The sequence below is a fragment of the Gymnodraco acuticeps genome, unplaced genomic scaffold (assembly GCF_902827175.1).
Source record: "Gymnodraco acuticeps unplaced genomic scaffold, fGymAcu1.1, whole genome shotgun sequence".
Classification (NCBI taxonomy): Eukaryota; Metazoa; Chordata; class Actinopteri; order Perciformes; family Bathydraconidae; genus Gymnodraco; species Gymnodraco acuticeps.
In genome coordinates, this window is record NW_022990583.1 from 1,686,693 (window position 1) to 1,707,944 (window position 21,252).

At 41.0% G+C, this 21,252-nt stretch overlaps 1 protein-coding gene across 3 annotated transcripts in view; it reads right to left on the minus strand.

The window, feature by feature from the left end:
- The window catches only part of fhod3b (formin homology 2 domain containing 3b), a 90,275-nt gene extending 78,492 nt beyond the window's left edge, over window positions 1-11,783 (minus strand). For all 3 annotated transcript variants that reach the window (XM_034228341.1, XM_034228340.1, XM_034228339.1), the window contains exons 1-2: window positions 11,237-11,783; window positions 5,065-5,171 (exon numbers count right to left, since the gene is read on the minus strand). In XM_034228341.1, coding sequence (XP_034084232.1) covers window positions 5,065-5,171; window positions 11,237-11,401 — 272 coding nt within the window. In that variant the 5' untranslated portion in view covers window positions 11,402-11,783. The remainder of the gene's footprint in view (window positions 1-5,064; window positions 5,172-11,236) is intronic.
- Between the last annotated feature and the right edge of the window lie 9,469 nt (window positions 11,784-21,252).

Genomic DNA, 21,252 nt, shown 5'->3' on the forward strand with positions numbered 1-21,252 from the left:
CTAGGTCCAAATGGACCAATCCGTGGAGCTCCTCACACACACACGCTACTCTGCGGAGTTTCGCCGGCACACACCTTATCTTTTCTCAGCCTCGGCTCCGTGGATCTCCACTCACAGTTCGCCACACACTCACGTGTGTGTGCTCAGGCTGAGTTCCGTGGTGTCTCGCTGTCTCGCAGACCCCACGCAGCAACCAGGAAACGACACCAGTAATCCAGCTCACACTGTCCGCTCCTCGAGCCTCAAAGGGCGGAGCAGCAAGCCCCGCAACGTCCTGCCCACACGGCACTCATACCCACGGGCCACGCAGCATTCTCATCTGTTTGTCATTACTGGTGTCCTTTCCTGGTTGCTAACAAACGCCATTGTAACACATAATCACACATCAGAGCACAGTGGGCTCATAGGGAGGGGGGGGGGGGGGCAGGAGCTCCAACAAGGCGTGTAGGACAGAGAGTGAATACACATACTATACAGAGATGCAGTATGAGAAAACCAATGTGATTTTGGAACATTGCACAATGTAAATCTATTCTAGTAGACCTCAACAATGGAATTATGATCAGTAGAAATGGCCATGACATGGATGGGACCTTTAGGCCATGCATAAATTAAATCTGATTGATCATATGCACAATCATGCTTCTTAAATACCTTTGTTGCAGCTATTTGAACATCAAGGAATTTGCTTAATAATGTCATAAAATTAATTAACTTGTCAATTACCCAAAACTTCTTACTTATGTCTTACTTCCTGACCATTACCCAGAGCAATTGATATAAATTAGACGGCTTTATAAAAGATTCAATGAAAACATATGGCCATTTTTATTCATTCTGCACATGAAAAGAAGCCGAGCACTATAAATATTTTTACTTAATAGCACAAATCTGTTATTCATCATTATTGCGAATATTGCAAACAGGAATGCAGCTGTGGTAACGTAACTATACCTGCCAATTAGATACCACATATTATTTTCCTCTCTATTCTCCCTTCACTGCTCTATTATAGAGTACGCTCATAAAGCTCAGTCTTAATCCTAATACCCAACTGGATCAGTGGATACCTGCCAGCTTTATCTGAGGGAGCATTACTGGTTTATTAACTGAAAGAGTGTACCCACAGAAGGTGAACACTTATAACAATGCAGTATACAGTAAAGCCAGTTTACCTCTCCGCAAAGACCAATTAATGCCAGACAAAAAGGCCCCATCGAAGTCTACTGACGCAGCACTTCTTGGTGAACACCCCTGCATCAGTAGAGGGACCCGCAGAGACTGGGTGAACCGGAGGGGGGGGTGGGTTGGGAGACTGTATAATCAGCTCTTCACTAATCATTGACCAAGTCTCAAAACCACATACACACTGAACAATCCCAAAGCTGTTCTATTCTGTTAATAATACCCGTAAACTGCTCTCCAAACACAGAAGGGGCAACTGGTGTTTTATTTCCTCCTTGAAGTGTAAGCTGTACTGCGATTGACAATTGCTCTGGTTCTTTTCAAATGTGCTTTTTTTTTCTCACCAAATAAAAATCTTGTGTGCTGTTAGCGTCTACCAAACAATGTCCAAGTGGGGCATAGCAAAATGAGAATAAGGAAAGTGGAGCTGTCCTAAGAGAGATGAAAGGAGAGGATCGGATGGTTGAAGCACTAACAGTTGAGTATTAATATGCTTGACTTCTAACTGGTTGTCGAACACATCAAGAACACTCAATAAAAAAGAAAGGCATATTCAGCAGAAAACTGCTGGCTTTCAGCGGTGCTTTGTGTGTACTAGGACAGTGAAATGCAAAAAAAGTGTCAGCTACACATTTCACATGCTGAATCAATTATGAAGTCAACAACAGCACTTTATGTTATCTTCTTTAGACACGCTAGGATATGCCCTTGAGGACTTACAACTTTACAAATCAGCTGCCAATCAATGTCACATATTTGAGCAAAAAGTCATAAGCCGAACTCAAAACCCTCCAAATACAGTTCAATTTTCCGTTTTCAAACATCAGGCCCTGAGTAAGTGCCCCTGAAATGCTAAAACAGGATCTCGCTCTTCAATCCATGTAATCCAGAAAAACATTCAAGGACTGTAAACGTCTTTAAGCACATGTCAGGCCATCTGATCCTAACTACGTCCCCCATACTCCATCTGGGCTCAGGGTTACAGATGCAGGAAATTGTGTGTGTACAGGGTCAATCAATCTATCACAGCTAGGAAACTAAATGATACACTGACTACCTTAAACTGTGCAGATATGCCTGAGCGCATGTCTGTGCTATATGGTCAGATATAGCTAAGTGAGACTGTACCAGAGATGCGACAGGGGATTTATGAGTCACAAGCGCCTATAGCTGAGCTTCAAACATGGTGTGGAAGTGATTATGGCCCTTAAGCTCCCGTGACATGGATATCTCCTTGCTCTGCAGCGCTCTGTCAGAGGATCATACTTGAATCTGTTTGTAAAGACACTAGGTATGACACAGGCGCCTCAGGAATGTAACCTGCCATTAATATCAATTACAGTACAGATGGCCACTGATCAGGGAGGTTCAGGAACTCAAGCGCTATAGAGTACTATTTTCTTTGCAAAGGTAGGTGGCTGGGCTTGAAGCAATTATAATAAAAGCATAATTTTGCTTGTTAACTGGAGTGTTATTCTGACATCACGTTGTAAAACTCAGAAACAAATTCAGGGGAAATTAAACTCTTTTTAAAGTAGGTTAGATGTTTTGGACTCGAGACTGCTGTTGACAGATCTGCAGTAAAAGCAGCATGACATCAAATATACAATGGAACAAGAAAAGGTGAACTGGCTCATCAGACCTTTGTATTAGCTCAATAATCATCAAATCAACAACAGCGAGCTGTAGGGGATGTAATCCTGGGCATATCACCACCATAAAAAGCCAGAGAGCAGAACTGCCCTATTTATACAAAATAATTGGCTAACCACCTTTACCCCCAGCCTCCTCAGACAACACTGTGTGGGTTTAATGACACACATCCATACCAGTCAGTGCCAGCTGGCAGGACACAAGCCCTGGCAGGCTAGCTCCTCGACGAGAGAAGAAGTGGACCACTTTAACCTCACAGCCCTCTATAGCCTTCCATAAGCTCCGAACAATTTCAGATGGAACTGGGAAAGGATGGCATTTTCAACGTCCAATAGAAACACCAAGCTACAGAGCAGCTTATAAATTCCAAGTTAAACAAATAAATCCATACATGTTTGTGGTCCCACCGACCAGGAACTCCGATGCCAACCCTTGGTTTGTGATCATCTAAAGTGGGAGGCACTTAAATGATATATCAACATACTCCACAGTACATATAAAAACATATGGAGTCAATAAAGTAACTGACCAAAGAACTTGTATGAAACAGAAATGAAACTCACACACAATTTTAAGCCTCTCTTTTTTATCCAGGTCTATGAGTAATGTCAAAATTAAGCCTCATTTAACTCCATAAAACAATGCAGCTAAATTAGAAGCTGAGAGTTATTTGGTGGTGGGTTCACAATGAGAGCTCTGAGGTAACTTTCAATAGAGATGAAGGCAATTACTCATGGATGTGTCTACACCTCATAAGTGGTTTAGATGACATCACTGCTGCCACTGGGCCAGGGAGGCCAGGTATTTCAATATGAATGGATGAATGCCATGGAAACTCTGAGACATTTAGTCTGCAACTAAAAAGGGTGCTAATACCCCCAGTGAACTGATACAAAATATATAGGGCTAACTTTCATACATACAACTAAGATCAGGATTACACTTTTATATGACAAATGTCTTCAAAAGAGCAAATATTGTAATTTATAAAATGAACAAGTCAAATCAAGCAATCTGATTGGTTCTTAGCCGTGATATAATGAGCGTATATCACGGGTAGAATTGTAGTTAATTTTCACATGTCATGTATCCCTCCGCGTCTGAGAAAAGCTACAACCGTTACAACTGTTACATTACGTCCGTTACGAAACTAACAAAGCTTAAGATGGAAACATTTAAGGTTAACTTCGACCTCCGGGGTGGCCTTACTATGGAGGACTGTATTGAGCAGTGCCTATCTCCAGAAAAAGAAACACCTAAACGACGACATGCAGAGCTACGTGAAGAGCAGGTAGACCAACTGGAAAAGTACCACAAATAGCTTCACGTCAGGCCGAACCATGCCCCTTAGCTGTGATAGAATGACCATATACCACGGCCTGTCGTGAGCTATTGCTTAATTATATTTGACATATTCTGAGCCAATAAGGTTGAGATATTAGGTGATTGATTTAAAAAGGAATGAGTGAAGCTAATAACACTGATATTTAATTTAAACTTATTTTCCTTGAGAAAGAAGAAGCTTTTTGAAACTAAGAGACCCTCAGGTACGTGAAGGGTGTTCCCTCTGCTCCCCAACAGACCCCAACATCTCCTGAGAGCAGCCTCTGAGCAGCAGAGCTCAATCAGCTGAGGCCCGGAAAAAAGGGATTATTTCACTAATTCATACTGGAACGAAATGGGTATCATTATGATTCAAATCACTGTAATAGAATCAAATTAGGCAAAGGAATACAGCCTAATATATATCCCCATAGCCCCCCTTTATCTGTTCCCTCTAATCTCTCTACATATTTTATGTGTCTCCCTCTCGAAAAACAGTAATCACATTGTACTGATTATGTCTGACTGCTCAGGCAGAGACTTATTTTGGCTGTTTTAAAAAGACATATTGTTTTAATCAAAAACATCAGTTACTCTTGAATAATGCTTTTTTTTCATAACAGCTAATTGGACCACCACAACCTGCATACTTTATTTCCAGACAATCAGAGTTTGGCAAGTAAATCACATTATCAACCTGCCAGTCTCTCTTGTGAGCCGTTCGGGCACAGATCCCAAATGCAACTTTTGAAGTGCAAACAATATTGACCGACTTTAGGGAAGTATTGGAGAATGTTTTTCATTTCAGCACATTGTGTACATGCGATCTTTTGCTTTTGAAGTTTGGTGATAGTGAAGGGAAAGCAAAGAGAGAGACAGAGACAGCAGTGATTATTATCTTACCCTCCTTCCTCCTGAAATCCCTCCAGTTCATCTTTCTGCTCTGCCAGCGTAGACTCCAAGTCCAGGTAGCTTCCATTATGGGACAGCTGAAGGGCACAGTCGTCAGGCTAGACGGGAAAGAGACAAAGTTAAACATTGATATGTCTTCAATCCCAAAGGGTTATGTCATTTACACTTTAGACATGAAAGGAATGCTAAACATTAAGAAAGGAAGAGATTAAGTTTAGTTTATAGACAATTGAGGCTAAGAGCCAATGTCCTGCTGTACAAAATACTGCTTCACTCTGATCAGATTACAACGAAGTAGGGTCAAACCGATTGACTTGTAGACTCATGAACCATGACCATGTATGATATCAAAATGATGCGCAGTCAACCTTTCCAAATCTGTGAAGAATGTGAATGGCATAAAGCCCTGAAGAGGTTTGCTTTGCTGATGTGTGATACAGAAGATTGGTGTAAAATGTTGGAAATATTTCATAATGATATGCTTGTCTATTGTGATGTGTTAACACCTTTACTCTTGAATTCACAACTTCAGTTGCAATGATACTTTCTTACATCAAGAAATAAATGTTTTATGGTGGACATGACTTTTGTATCAATGGACAAATGCACAGCATATTTGAGGTTTATGTCTAGTCGTCAGTGGACCATAGAAAGCTATTTTATCAGCGCTCTACAATGACAAGCAGGGCAAGGGTGGAGAGAAGTCATGCGGATTTGGAGCAGTTTGGCAGACTGTTATCTGTCTGCTGCCCCTGTCTGATAAACTATCATCATACAGGATGATTTTGCTGAGGAGGTATGATTTGTCTGGTCCTGAAGGGTTGTCAACAGCTGACTGTGGTCAAGGAGATCAGGAATGAGTCTGAGTCTGTTCACTTGTCTGGATGACCTCCAAATTGGAGATATTAACCTATTTATATTCTGAGTCTGTCAGCTCCACAGGACCGCGGCTCCAACGGTGAAACAGAGGACGTGAAAACAAACATTTTTACGGTAGGGCAAACTTGGACTTAAGAGAAGAAAAGTGAAATGTTCTGTTTCATCAACAGCCAGGGTCTCTAAAACAACCTCATACTGTACAGTCCACTAATATACTTAAGTCAGTACATTTGTCTTCTCTTGTCAGCCCACATTTAAGGATTTGTAACCTAGCAAAGGCTAGGATACAAATGACTATTTACCCTTCCCAAATAGGCAGTCTGCTAGAGTATTTTCTCCTAAAAGAAGAGCACCACATGTAAATATTATGCAACATGTGAAACCATGTGTTTTTCAAGTTAGACTGGTTATTGCCAGGTCTGATGCAGTTCAATGTCCTCCCACATATGACAGTAACTTAATTGAACGTGAAGGAAAAAGGCTGGAAAAGACATTATGGGTCGGATGGCTTTGATCTGTTAAGCCACTCTGTTTGTATTACTGCACTACAGTACTCAAGGACTGTGTCATATTGGAGAAGTGAAACAAAACATGTGGTTGGTAAGGATAACTCTCGCTCTTTCTCCAAATCTGTGACTATGAGCTGTCTTGTTTGCCTTCCATGAATGGTAAAGCAAAAGATTATTGGTAATATAAGGGTTGGAGGTATCATAGTGCAGAGCAACTTTATATTGAGGGGCCAGAGATGAGGCGAAGCACAAGGCTGATGCAATCCAATCATGTGTGAGACAGTTAGGTCGTTAGATCGAGAGAAAGGGAGACAGGTAGACAAACAAACAAAGATGTACTGTACATATGAAGAGGAGGGAGGAAAGTGCTTCTCCAGATTACAGGACAGATTCTGGACAGACAGTAAATCCAGGCACAAGGGCCAAAGTTGGGCCCAAGATTGTTATGCCTATGAACTGATATGCCTTTCATAATAACGGCTGTGACAGTAATATGAAATGTAGCATGAAGGAGAAGACACACTAAATCATTTACGCTGAGTGGCTGGGCCTAACATTATGGGTAAGACTCTAAAACAAACCAAGGAAAATGGGAATGTTGCCCCTAATTTCTGAATCACCACACTGGTTAGCCTCTATCTATGTCCTAAATCCATAAACTGTTCCCAAATCAGTATTACCAGGGATGTGTTAGACTAGTGATTTCAGTGTTGATTTAATCATCTAAAACCATTTTCATTTGAAGAGTTTTGAGATGTTGTTTCTCTACAAGGGTTTATCCATCACTGCTTATTCTAACTATCCACACAAAATACAGAGAAAAAATACAATGGGCCCAAATGCTGTCACTTTACGAACGAAAATGTATAATTATTAAATTTACTGGTACTTTAAGTGATGTTGAAGTTTGTGGATAGGATACAAGAGCAAAGAAATGTTTGTTCTCTTTCAGCTTCACGCTCTGTATCAAAACCTGAAATAGACAAAACATTGGGCTGAATTCGCAGCCGTAACCAGTAATTAGCTGTGGAACTGAAAAATGCTTTTCCCCACACGAGGTTTAGACTCACAGACCAAATGGGGAAAGTAAAAGTGAACTATGTGAGTTGGTCATTAATCCATACTCTTTCAGTATATCAAACTCATCCTTGTTTCACATATCCATGCTGGCATGTGTGACGTTTTCATTATATAATCAACCTGGATTACTAAATCTTGCCATGTTTAACCACGCCAGGTTGATGCACATACATGACCCTTAATCCAGGAACAGGGCTAACAGATTATCAGTAGCAGACGCTTTCTTAGCTGTCCCCCGCCCAGGACTTGAACCCACAGTGGCCTGTGATGGCCAAGTCCAGAGAAGTAACCACCAGTGCTCACACACTGAGGTCTGGCCTCTCCCTTCAACCACCATACCGTGGTCCACTGACCAGGGAGGCAGTTAAAGCAGAAAGGGCTAAAAATAAACACCATGCAATTTCCAATTCAAAAATGCTATCTCATTCCAAACTTCCTTGGAATGAGATAGCATACACTATTAAACTCTTTTGCATAGTTTAACAAATGCAAACCCTGTGTTAGACTTAGACATTTTGTCTGTAGACTGCACTGTGCTCTAAATCAAACAAGAGGAATTAGAGTAGCCACTTCAAAAGCCAAACATTTGTTTAATAAAAGGTGAGGATGGTATTTGTGTATTTGTAAAACACATGATTTAAAAACACATTAAAACCCATTTGATACATGAAAGAGAAACCACAACAGAAATCTTACATTTCTGTCAAGCATGAGACTTTCCACGGATGTTGCATTCTTCTGAAAGGAGCCCTTTTGCTGAGACAACCCTCCAAACTGCAGTGACCATCGAAACCTCAACTCTGCATAACAATGTGTAAAATAATTCAAAGGAGCTCTGACAGGCATGGAGGAGGAACCTGTATTTTACAGCATTTAACATAACTTCTCATTATGGGAGTCTGTAATTTCTTAAGGAAAAAAATGTGACCCAAAAATCGAAATTGGTAAAGTGAGGGTCCATTCTCCAAGACTTAGCCACATTTCCCCTGCCTTGAATATTGCTCTGCAATCGGATGCCAGGCCTCAAGGCCACCAAGCCACAAACTACAAAACATTGACAAAAACAAGCATTTGAAGGACTATGGATCTATTGATTTATGATGACATAACCAGGACATTTGGAATAGCTCCCACAAATTCTGAATAGTATGCTCAAATGTCATTTTACAAGGACATTGCATTATTCATCACAGAAAAGACAGGCCGAGTCAGGAGATGACTCGTCATGTTTTCCATCCACAGTAGCTATGTAAAACTTGTTTATAGGCGATATGCTAAAGCAACACATGGTATTGATTAATGTTGGTGTCTTTGAGAGTTTGATTTCCATTAAAACCCTCAGATTATTCAGCGGTGGAACTGCATTAACACATTAATACATTACATACTGCATTCAAATATGATGATATGGCATTTTCCAAAAGACAACAGACTGAAAACTGACTTAAAAGTGTGTCTACTGTCCTGACAAACTCTTGTTGCTAAACAACAAGTATTTAAGGTTTGAACCCTTGCTATAAAATATAATCCTTGCTCATGATGGCTTTTGATGTTATAACTCCACAAACAGTCATTCGAACAGCTGCATGGCCACGGTGCCATCCCATGTACAAGCCACAAACCAATCCAACACATGTACACACACAATATAAACAACAACCACACACACATGAACAGATCACCACTCTTGAGACTGCAGAATTAAACTGACAGGAACAGCCCAGAGACAGCATATGCGAGCTGTTTTGACTCCCTCTGCACCATGTGTTTGCAGCGTGCTATTTATACCAGACTGACCTGCACCATAGAGACGGCGCTCAAAGACAACAGACTTGCTGTTGAAGTCTTTAAAGGGTCACGGCAAAGTCATTTTTTCAAAAAATGTTAGGGTTTTAATCAGACCTCAATGCTCAATGTAGAAACATAGTGTCCTCCACCTGAGTGTTATTGTTTTATGAAAACCTCAAGGGGCTGCGGGGCTGCTCTTTCGAGTTACTGCTTACCACAAATGCCCGTGTGACCAAATGTTACTAACCAGGCGCTGCTGGGCCTACCACTGGTACTCCCTATCGGTCTAGTTTGCGGTCCAGCTGGCCTAGTGCTAAAATGAGACCAGTCGACTGTGCAAAGTACATCAGCTCTTTGTTTGTGTTTTTAATTCTGCCCGCTTCCCGCTCTCTCAAGCAGTGGAAAGCGTTCCCGTCCCATCCAGCTGGTCAGACTGAGTGGGCTGCAGAATGAGAGCCAGGCTTGTGGTGATCCACAGCATCCTGGCTCTCCTTACTTATCTTACCAGCTGTTCTCAAACTACATGGAGTACCATTGATCTGACAGAATAAGGAAAGACTCTAATTTCATTTCTATTCATGTGACTTCCCGGCAAGACTAAGATAAATACCCATTGAAAGATTCAACCTTTGATGCTATGGGCACTTTGCTTTGTTTAAATATGAAGGTCAGAAGATGAGGCCTTAAGAAAATATGTTTGGATGCAGTCTGATCAGAAGGCAAGAATCAAGAGAAAATAAAAATAATCTATGCTTCAGGTTAACATTATTTGTCACTGGCTGTCTTTAGGAAACGTAAACAAGGCAATTTACACTATACCAAAGCGGAATGGCCAGTTATTTTGGGCTGCTTAAAACTGGCTGTGCAGTTGTGGATTTTAGGAAGGCCAACTTTTGCAACCAAAACAATGTGTACGGTTTCACCTCTCAACAGTTAGGACTACATTCAGACAGACGTTATGTTGCTGACCAACCACAACAATGTAGAGGTACTACAAAAGGAATTTGGCTTTTTACTAAGGAAATAACAGAATAGGCTCATGGTAAGATGTTAACCATCAGAACTATTGTCTTTCACTGCACATGGTTTCAAAGTTGTGTTGGATCAAGTGATTGCGAAAATAAATCCCCAGATCTATGACAATTTGGTTAGGGAATTACCCTTTTCCATCCCTCAATAACAGACCAACTGGGTATTTGAACCCCCTCACTCTAATTTACACGGTGTAGTGACAATAGCAGAAGTGGTTTCCTACATCAAGCCTATCCATTAATGGTTACAGAAATGCAAAGTTGGCTTATTTTCCATTAAATACTTTCAGAAAGAAATTGCAGATCCTAGTTAGTCAAGAAGAACACTATGTTGAGTTGATTGAAAATTAAAGTAAACAAACAATCATCGATTTTAGATTGAGTAAAAACAAACATTTGCCTTATCAATTTCCTCCTTTGTTTGTTTATTAAAAATACACATTAACTGGAACAACACTTTAAAATATATCTGCTCCTCTAGCTAATGGGTAGTCAGAGAAACAGGTCAAACTGAGGGGATTAGTGTTGTGGTTGAGGTAAACATTAACTAGATTACTGCTCTTCAGCCAAACAGTGGGTGTATACATAGTTCCATCATCATCTAAAGTCACCAAATACACCATAATGTCAAACTATAGGTGAATCCTACTGACACTGTGCATGCAGTAACTGAATGCATGTTGATGCTTAATCAGCATCCCATAACAGCAAGCTGCTTAAAGTCGCAGGCTCTATGATAGTTTATTATGTTTGCTTGGTAACCCCATGTTCAAGCTAATTATTAATTTAGCATTTTGCAGGTGAAAACTGATCACTAAGCTCCTTTAAAGAGACATGAACAAAAACATCACCCAGAAAGAAATAAGTAGTGCATACCTTGTGTGGGGCTTTTAGCAGTCTGTGGATTCCAGCAATCTGATTTATCAGAGGAATATCTTCCCTGAAAGTGAAAAGTGGTGGCCTGGTGGGCTCGGGGAAATTGGTGCTGTTAAATGGATCAGTATCATCTAAGAACTGCACCCTGCATATAAACGTAGCCATGCTGCATCCATGCAAGGCGATTTTAGATAATTAAAACAGTGGATGCGACACCACAGCCCCTGACAGAAATGGCAGCCCCCCAGGCAGCGAACTACCGGCAGGTCTTCTGCAGTAGCACAGTCCTGCACCCCTCTGTTATCCTTGGACCTTCTCCATTCGCAGCGCAGAGGACTCAGGACAGTGAACGCAACACTCCAGTAGTACAGATCCAGGGTACCCCGTTAAGATTGACGGTTAATCGGTGTGGAAGTGAGCAGGGTGGCAGTATCCAAGGGCATAGCGGGCGTTAGAGGTGCTGAGGCAGACTGCGGACGGACTGCCACTCTTGGACTGTGAGAGCGATGGGAAGCGGCTCCCTCCTCAAGCATAAACTCTGCTGCCAGGGGACACAGCAGTCAGACCTCAGCCGGCAGACTCAGCTCATATTACAGGCGCAATGGCGGCCTCCAGTGGCGAACATGAGAAGCACACAAAAACAAACGCAGCACTGAAACTGGCAGTGACTCAACCATGCAGGGCCAAAGTTCTTATTATACATCCATGGCCCAAGCCCCCAGGAAGTGCGCCGGACTCAGATGAAAATATTCGTGGTGGCCAAACGGCGGTACTGCACTTCCGTTTGGTTGCCAGGCCCGGAAACACTTTTTCCCATTGACTTACATGGGGAAAGAGTGGTCTGTAAATCGTTGGATACTTTTTTTTAAACTAAATTAACTACCCAGTATGAACACTTGTATAGCCCTTATTAAAAAACATTCGTTCCTCAAGTTGTAAAAATGTGCTAATAACGTTATTCTGAGAGTTATTTCCCTCTGCATTATGAACGCGCATCTAACCCACGGGACATCGCCGCCCGGCACGTTCATGTGACGTGTTCAGCATGGTCCCGACCAATCAGAGCACACTGTGCTCACAGGGAGGGTGGGGGCTGGAGCTATTGGAGCTACAACGAGCCGTTAAAGGCAGAGAGTGAAATTCAGTGAATACACGTAGTTTACAGAGATGCTGTTTGAGAAACCAATGTGAGTTGGGTTTATCTTTACCCATGGATGCACAATAAGAACGGACCCATATCGTCTTACTGCCATCCCACGGAACTGTAATCATGGATATATTGCACATGTTTGCTGTAATTCATTATTATACTACATGGGCAGTATGATTACATATTGTACCGTAAATGTTGTATTAAATAATTAAGTTAATAATACCGACGTTATTAACGTCCCTGTAGCTTCGTATTGCCAGGGTTGCCAACTCTCGCAACTGGCGTGTGACACACGGTTTCACTCTCTCACGCTGCCCAAACTATTCTCACGCCAAAACAAGAATACCGAAGACTAGAAACGGTTTTGAAAACTTTTGTCACGTAGTTTGATCGTCTTCTCAATAGAACATCTTTGATAATGTCTTCTGGCAATCAGAATCAAGATACCGGCGTGGTGTTGTTGCAGGAAGTCCCGACGGAGAATACTTTTGCTGTAGTACATCTCTATATACATCGATACAACATTACGTGTTGATAGAAATCAACACGTAATTAAATAAGACCCCACGGTTTGATGATTGATAGGTGTGTGGGCTGTCTTTCATTTTGACACACAGAACAATGGGGGCTATCCACCCTTATCCACAATGTAAAGTCATTCACACAGCCTCTTCCCTCTTCTCTCTGTGAGGAGCAGCAGGTTCAGCTTTCAGAACAAAGTAAAAAAAAACTAAAATGGCATTCATTTTTTTAAATATGTCCTGTAGTAATAGATGTATTTATTTTTCTTCTCAAGAGAGTACCAGAATGTGTATTTTATGTTAGTATTTCAAAAAATCTCCTGGGGGAGAATCCCCCCAGACAGGGGTTGGGTTTTCAGCATGTCAACTCTTTCACCTGTGGGGAAGTTGCAGCATTGGCTCCAGGTCGCCCTTTTTATTTACTACAAGACAAATGTGCCTTTTTATTTCATACAGTTCAATTTGGATTGAGACAAGGAAATAATCTAAACCTCACGCATGGCGTTTCACTGTCAAGGGGAGCGTGTATGTAATTACATTGCAAATACTGACTTGAGCCCCACCACTGTATGGGTTAACCGTTAGCCCTACCATAGATTACCCAACAAAAATACTCCGTGGCCGCCACTGCCGCCCCATATTGCGCATGCGCAGATCTAAGATCCAGTAGAAATGATAAAAAGTAAAAGTCTGCTGCTTATTGTTCTACTAGGCCAAAATAGAGTCAAAGAGTATGAGAGTGAGAGTGTGTTAATTAATATATTTGGCAGTTTGGAGTAAGTCTGTAGATGTGTTTGTGTGTGTGTGTATAGGCCTCTCACGATAATTTATTTTGTTGGATACATTTTCCCGGAAATTATTGCGATAACCGATAATATTGTCGACACCGTTGTATGACCATTTTAGACCACTGACATACTGATAATATATAATAATAATTCAAGTACATCCTTTCAAACTGCTAGTCACATCCTCATGTAAATGGCAATTTATCGAGTTCATTTTTATTTATCGTACGATAAGTCAATTAATTGCTTATCGCGACAGGCCTATGCACACAATAAAACAGTGGAAACAAACATGTGTTTGACTTTCATTAGTGAATGAAACTGTGTGCCCTTTATATTCTGTGTCCAATATTGTGTCTTTATTGTAAATATATATCCTATATATATGCTAAGGTCCCGCTACTGACACGATAGCAGTCATTTCGTGCGCATATGTGTAATCAAACCCATGATACCAAAATCTCACTCCAGCCAGGTACCCAAAGTTGGCAACCCTGGTATTGCACTGTATATATATATATATATACAGTGCAATAATTATTTCATGCTAAATGAAGCTCTGTTGCTTGGATATCACTAGATCCTGTTACAGCGTAATATAAGTACATAACGATTGATGTGTACATTAGCATAATTTCTAGCTAGCCGCTAGCTGCTCACTGCCGCCTCATTAATATCAAATCCATCATAATAACAAATCATTACCATGCTGTCATGAACGCGCGGTTCTGTAATTTACGTGTACGCAAATTGACGTGCTTGATGTGAACGAGCATTTTGGTTAAAGTTGCGCATGCGCTATGAGCGCACATACGGGTACTTCTCAGGCATGCCGGGTAATCTGTGACGTTTCGCTCTCTCAAAAGTTTGGCCATTTTATCATCATGCGCTAATGAGCAACTCTCATAGGAATTAATGAGGCCCCGCCTCCCACACTGTATCCAGTTCTTATTATACATCCATGGCAGGCCTAGCAGTGCAATTATTTAATTAATTGACAAACGTCTTGTAGTCTTTCTAGATAAATGCTACGGTCTATAGCAATTGTACAGAACTATTGCAAATAAAGGAAACATGACAAAACAACATGACAAGTAGACAGACTCCCTCCATAATTTGACATAAATAAAAGGCAGTCGGGGAAGAAATGTCCCAAGTCGGCCTACTGAACTAAACAAGCTACAATTATGAGGTCATTGTAGGCCTTATTGGGTATTGAATATGGTAGTTACTTTATACTTCTTCTCTACTACAGAGGGTAGGTATTGTACTTTCAAAACGTGTGTTTGATCGCTAAACTTCAAATACTCAAAATACTATATAACCAACTAATGAATTATTATGCATTATTATACATGTAATGTCAAGTTAAAAAAGAATAGCAATGGTCTCAACGTAAGCAGCTGAAACGATAAAGCACTGAAAATATGAATGCATGAAAAATGATAATTCCAATAATATACTGTATATAATCAGGGATGCAAACTTGTCACCTTTCGGCGAAATGTGCCGTTTTGAATCCAAAATAGGTTGTTTGTGTGATTCATGTAGATCTGCAATAAAAATATTTTTGGGGTATGGGGGGGGTCTGGGACCCGGAGTAATCTGCGGCCGCGATGTGCCATCATACACGCATGGTGTTCTTTTTTTATATATTATAATGAAGCGCGAGTTATGTGCTCGAGTCTTCCTGCCAGTCGGCTCTGCTCATGGATGTATAATAAGGCTCTGCTGCTCCACGATGAGGGTCTAGCTTCAGCAGCTACATTACCTACGGGTGCGTTCGTTAATATTAACTGTGTGGTCCGGAGTCACTGTGGCACAGACTGGACCGCTGGTGAACAACTGTTAGAACGGGCCGTTCAGGTGTTCAGAGCAGAGCTCCCTGTCAGAGCGGCAGAGCGTGATGTGCACTGAGAAGGTTTTCTGTCGCAATATTATTTAAGGAATCGTTGAGCTAGCTAACTAGCATACTTTGTCACTATCTGCTAACGTTAGCTTTAGACTTCGTTTTCTAATAGTTTTTTCATAGGCTATAAACAGAGGTGGTATAAGTATAGATATTGTACTTGAGTAATAGAAGCACTCAGATCTTGTACTAGAGTAAATGGTAAATGGACTGTACTTATATAGCGCTTTATCCAGTCTTTACGACCCCTCAAAGCGCTTTACATACTACATGTCATTCACCCATTCACACCCATTCATACAGAGCGGTACCACTTGCTCTAGGACCTAACATTCACACACATTCACCATGCCATCGGGAGCAACTCAGGGTTAAGTATCTTGCCCAAGGATACATCGACATGTGGCTGGGATCGAACCCACAACCTTCTGGTTGAAAGACGACCGCACTCCCTCGCAGCCACAGTCGCCCTCGAGTAAAAGTAGAAGTACTCAGATCTTGTACTTGAGTAAAAGTAGAAGCACACAGATCTTGTACTAGAGTAAAAGTAGAAGTACTAAGATCTTGTGCTTGAGTAAAAGTAGAAGCACACAGATCTTGTACTAGAGTAAAAGTAGAAGTACTAAGATCTTGTACTTGAGTAAAAGTAGAAGTACTCCGATCTTGAACTTGAGTAAAAGTAGAAGTACCAGAGTGTAGGAATACTCGGTTACAGTAAAAGTCCTGCATTCAAAATGTTCCTCAATTAAAAGTAGAAAAGTATTATCATCAAAATATAGTGAAGTAGCGACAGTAAAAGTAGTCACTGTGCAAATTGATCCATTTCAGAATAATATATCTGATATGTTTTATAATGATTGATCAACCCTCTGGAGTGCGCATAATTTTACGTACTTAATCATATATTTTCGATTATAAGGAGTAGAAATATGATTCAGATATCCGCGGAATCGCTGGAAGAGTAGCTTTCCAGCGGTATCTCCTGTGAGACTGTAACCAGGGCACAGCAGCCAATATGGCCGCTCAAAGCAGCTTGACTTTACACTGTGTGGGATTGGTGGATTCGTGTGTCCGTCAAGGAAATCTCGACCGGCAGCCATCATGGTCTGAAATGACCAATGGACATCAAGAAATCACTAAGGACCTACCCACCAAGTAAACAAAACATAAACCACGTGTCTCCCATCAGTTTAGGTCTGTGAGGAGAGAGAGAGAGAGACAGAGAAAATGGCTAAAAAAACTTTACAGTTGCCGACTTCGCTAGAGATTTGTTTCGCTCGCAGCAGTGAAGATAGAGCCTCAGAACCTGAAGTCTTCGACTCTTCTGAAGAAGAAGAAGAAGAAGAAGAAGAAGAAGAAGAAGAAGAAGAAGAAGAAGAAGAAGAAGAAGAAGAAGAAGAAGAAGAAGAAGAAGAAGAAGAAGAATACAAAGACAACAACAAGGATCCATTTGGACATGAGTAAGTGTAAATATTACAGTAATAGTGTACTGGCAATGTGTGGGGAATACCGCGAAAATGAACAATAGGTTTATTGATATATATTTGTTATCGATAGTCATGAACTTTTTATTGGACAAAATAGACTCTCCATTAGCAAACGTTTACTCTGTGTTAACGTTATTTTGGTGTGTAAAAGTGAGATTACATGTGTAGATGATTAAATTAATCATGTATTCGTCCCACAACGGAGACATTTACAGTGACATGTTTTTGCCATCGATTATTTTATGATACTGTTCTGTACAGATGAGACTTTGTCATAGATTTATTTATATGTGTGCCTGTTATTATTTTACCGTCCTGTACAGATGAGAATTTGTAATCAGATGTAGCCTATGTATATGTGTGTCTATGATTTTATACTGAATGTAAAGTAACTGGAAATACCTGTGTGTGTGTGTGTGTGTGTGTGTGTGTGTGTGTGTGTGTGTGTGTGTGTGTGTGTGTGTGTGTGTGTGTGTGGGTGTGTGTGCAACACGTTCTCACTCCCATCCCGTCACATATTGACGGACGGTCAGGGCCCCTCCCCGTCGCTACATTACGTACAGGGTACCCCTTGCCCGTCAGGCTTCTACGGGCAGGGCGTCCCATAGACCTTCATTGCGGACCCCTTGACCGTCAGGCTTCTACGGGCAGGGCGTCCCATAGACCTTCATTCCGGACAGCGGACCCCTTGACCGTCAGGCTTCTACGGGCAGGGCGTCCCATAGACCTTCATAGACCACGTGATCAACATCAATGTTCATGTACAATCAGGGATCACCAACTACATTTGTCCAAGGGCCAAAATGTATCCAATAGACACTATCGCGGGCCAGCGATTTTTATATAGTCCAGAATTTTGAAGTTGGGGGGGGGGGGGGGGGGGGGGGGGGGTATTGAGTGTTCTGTAATCAGTTACTAAATACTGAATACATGGCTCTGAAAGTAATCAGAATACAGTTACAGTTACGTGTCTTAAACGTTGGAATCGGGTCTACTTTAACGTATTCAGATTACTTTTAGAATACTTTTGGAATACTTTCTTTTTCCATAACAGATGGGTATGTTTTGGTGAACAGGAGACACGTATTTTACTGTTTTAAGGCGAGACACGGCAGGCAAAAATATCGTTTTTCAAGTACTGGTCCATTTTGAGATTTTGTGCTATTTTGATTCTATAACATGTTTTCTTTCAGGCTTTTGGAAGGAAAACGTACAAAATACACATTTAAGTGTTTATTCTACTATAGTTTGTCTATTTGCGTCTGTAGATTTCTCCTAAATTCATCAAAAGTTAGCATTCATACGTAACATAAAGTACCGCGACCGCTGTGTGCACCATCAACAGAGATATAGCTGGAAAGCTGTGTCTCTCCTGCACAATCTCATCGGATCCAAATATGGTCATTTCCTTTGTATCAGCAACCAATCGTGAAAGCACAAAGGGGTCTTAAACCAAGAAACGAAATCTCATTGGCTGGTGTCAATTTCTGACAACGTGATTCGTTCAGATGCGTCACGTGGTGTGCTAAAACACTTCCTGGTTAGCTTTCCGCTAGAAATTGAAATCTCAAAATGGCAAAAGAACGGCGAAAAAACGTTCACAGAGAAGACGACAACAATTGTCACTTGCACGAAGCAAGGTTATACAAAAAACAAATGACCCCGGACATGAAATACCTTGACGGAGTGCGTCGATGCGCAAGCTGTCATCCAAAGAACAGGAGGGTTTAGCTAGCGCCTCACTGCAATCTTTAAAGGTCGTTTTCTCAAAATGAGTTTTTTCTCCTACTCTGAGTTCGACATTTCCACTTCAGTAGCACGTACACACACCAAACCTTCCAGTTATATTCCTAACAATATTATGAAGGCTTTTACAGAAGGGTTTGTTCATATATCATTCATAGCCTGAATTATACAACATTGTATACCTAAAAACATGGCGAAAATTGATATTTTAGGGCTGTTGACAGTATTTTCTGATTTATGGAGTGATAAAAAGAGATATCCAATATCCCTTCTGTAAAAGCCTTCGATACTAATATGCCTACAAAATGAAACAAGAATTTTGAACCTGGCTTTATCCAAAGTTCAGATTCCGATTCCTGAAATGTGTTAAAATAGGTGCATATTTAATGAGATAATGGATAATTTGCATATTGAAACATACTTGAAAAAAAAACTTGTAATACAAAAAACAATTGCCTTATTGGAAGTAATTAACTGGAGAAATGTCTATCTGATACCTTCAAGTTAAAAAAATTACCCTATTCACCTGGGGTGTCTCGCCTTAATGGCTTATCAAAAACTCAAACACAACATCTTGGTGTCATTCTGGACAGCTCTCTCTCATCTGCACCACACATAAAAAACATCACCCGGACTGCATTCTTTGTACTGTCTTAAAACCTTCCTTAGAATATGTTATGAATTGTAAGGTGTCCTTGGGTGCTTTGAAAGGCGCCCCTAAATAGAATGAATTATCATTATTATTTATTATCTGAAACGATGTTATAACTTTTAAAACTTTTTCCAGTCACTTGCCCCAGGCATTCAGCAGCAGCAGGCCATTCACTTTGATTTGATCCCGTTATGAAATGTCATCATTTCGACAATAAATAAATGTTACATAAACGTTATCTTGCACATTTTATCTAACCATCTCCGTTTCTAACTTCAATATATTTTAAAAGAGATCTCTCTCTCATCTGCGTGCGGGGGCGGGGCCTCACAGACGCGCTGCATCTCTCTCTCGCTCACAGACATGCTGCAGCGCCGTGCAGTGTGCACACAGCTCTGCCGGTAATGAATATTACATTTTGTGAGGAAATTTTTCCACCAATAATTCCAATAAGTATTCCAACATGTATTCACTTCAGGTTTACGAAAGTAACTGTCATCAGATTACTCGTTTTTCAAATGTAACGCCAGCTGAATACAGTTAGCCTACTTGATTTTTGTATTCTGATTACGTAACGCCGTTACATGTATTCCGTTACAACCCAACCCTGCTTCTAGGCTACTGTCCCGCAGCTCCTGCCTCTCTGTTGGACTCTGTCGCAGCAGGGCTACTGCTGTGGTGCGGAGCGCACAAACCAGACTCTTCACAACGAAGGATCACTTATTCTTCAAGGCAGGGAAGGTTTTGCAGTACGCAGTCTACTGTCCCGCATCTGCTGCCTCTCTGTTGGACTCCGGTACTGCACACAGTGGTTACTGCGAACCACGCCGCAGTCACCCCCGTCGTGCGGGCCGGATGAGAATGTCTGGCGGGCCGGATGTGGCCCGCGGGCCGCCAGTTGGTGGTTACTGATGTACATGATGTTTAGTTTGCTAGTTATGACGAAGATTACTTCATGAATGTGTACACATTCATGGTTGCTAAGGTGGTTGCTATGGACGTTGCAACAGCTCCCAGACCACGTGATCAACAACAATGGCCGACCTTCGTGTTATTCTCGGTGGAAAATGCCTATTTTAAGGTTCATTTGGCCATTAAAATGCGTTTTGATGTCATTTTATGCGAGTAATGAGTTTTTATTTCTGATTATTTGTGCAGTACATGTACATGATGTTTAGTTTGCTAGTTATGACGAAGATTACTTCATGAATGTGTACACATTCATGGTTGCTGACGTTTTTTTGGTGGAAATGTGTTTTTTCACAGCAAAGTCACCCTCTGTACTTGGACTTATTGGGAGAATCTAAAGGCAAGAACATCCCAAATATTCATTTAGGTCTTTATTTTAGACCTTTAGTGTTGCCGTCTGTGAGGAAAATAAATGGGGCTCAGAGCCTCGTATTTTTTAAATCTTTTTTTCCTTCTAATTTGTTATTCTTTTCAAAATAGCACACTGTTATTTACTCACCAATAACACACAATTATCCTTGCTTTTATTTATTGGTTTAATTCCATAATCTCGGGCTTTTTTGGCGTTCGTCAGGAACTGAATTTCAAAATAAAAATAACCGGAAACAGACGTAGGCATTTCGAGCGATTACCCAAGATCCTCAGCTACGCTGATTGGATGTTTAGCTGCAATGCATGCTGGGATTTGGTGTTTATATTATATGAAATCCGGAAAACATTTTTAAAATAATACTTAATTCCGAGTGCTCTTGCTTTTCTCTTTGAAAGTCATCACATAACGGCATTGTAAT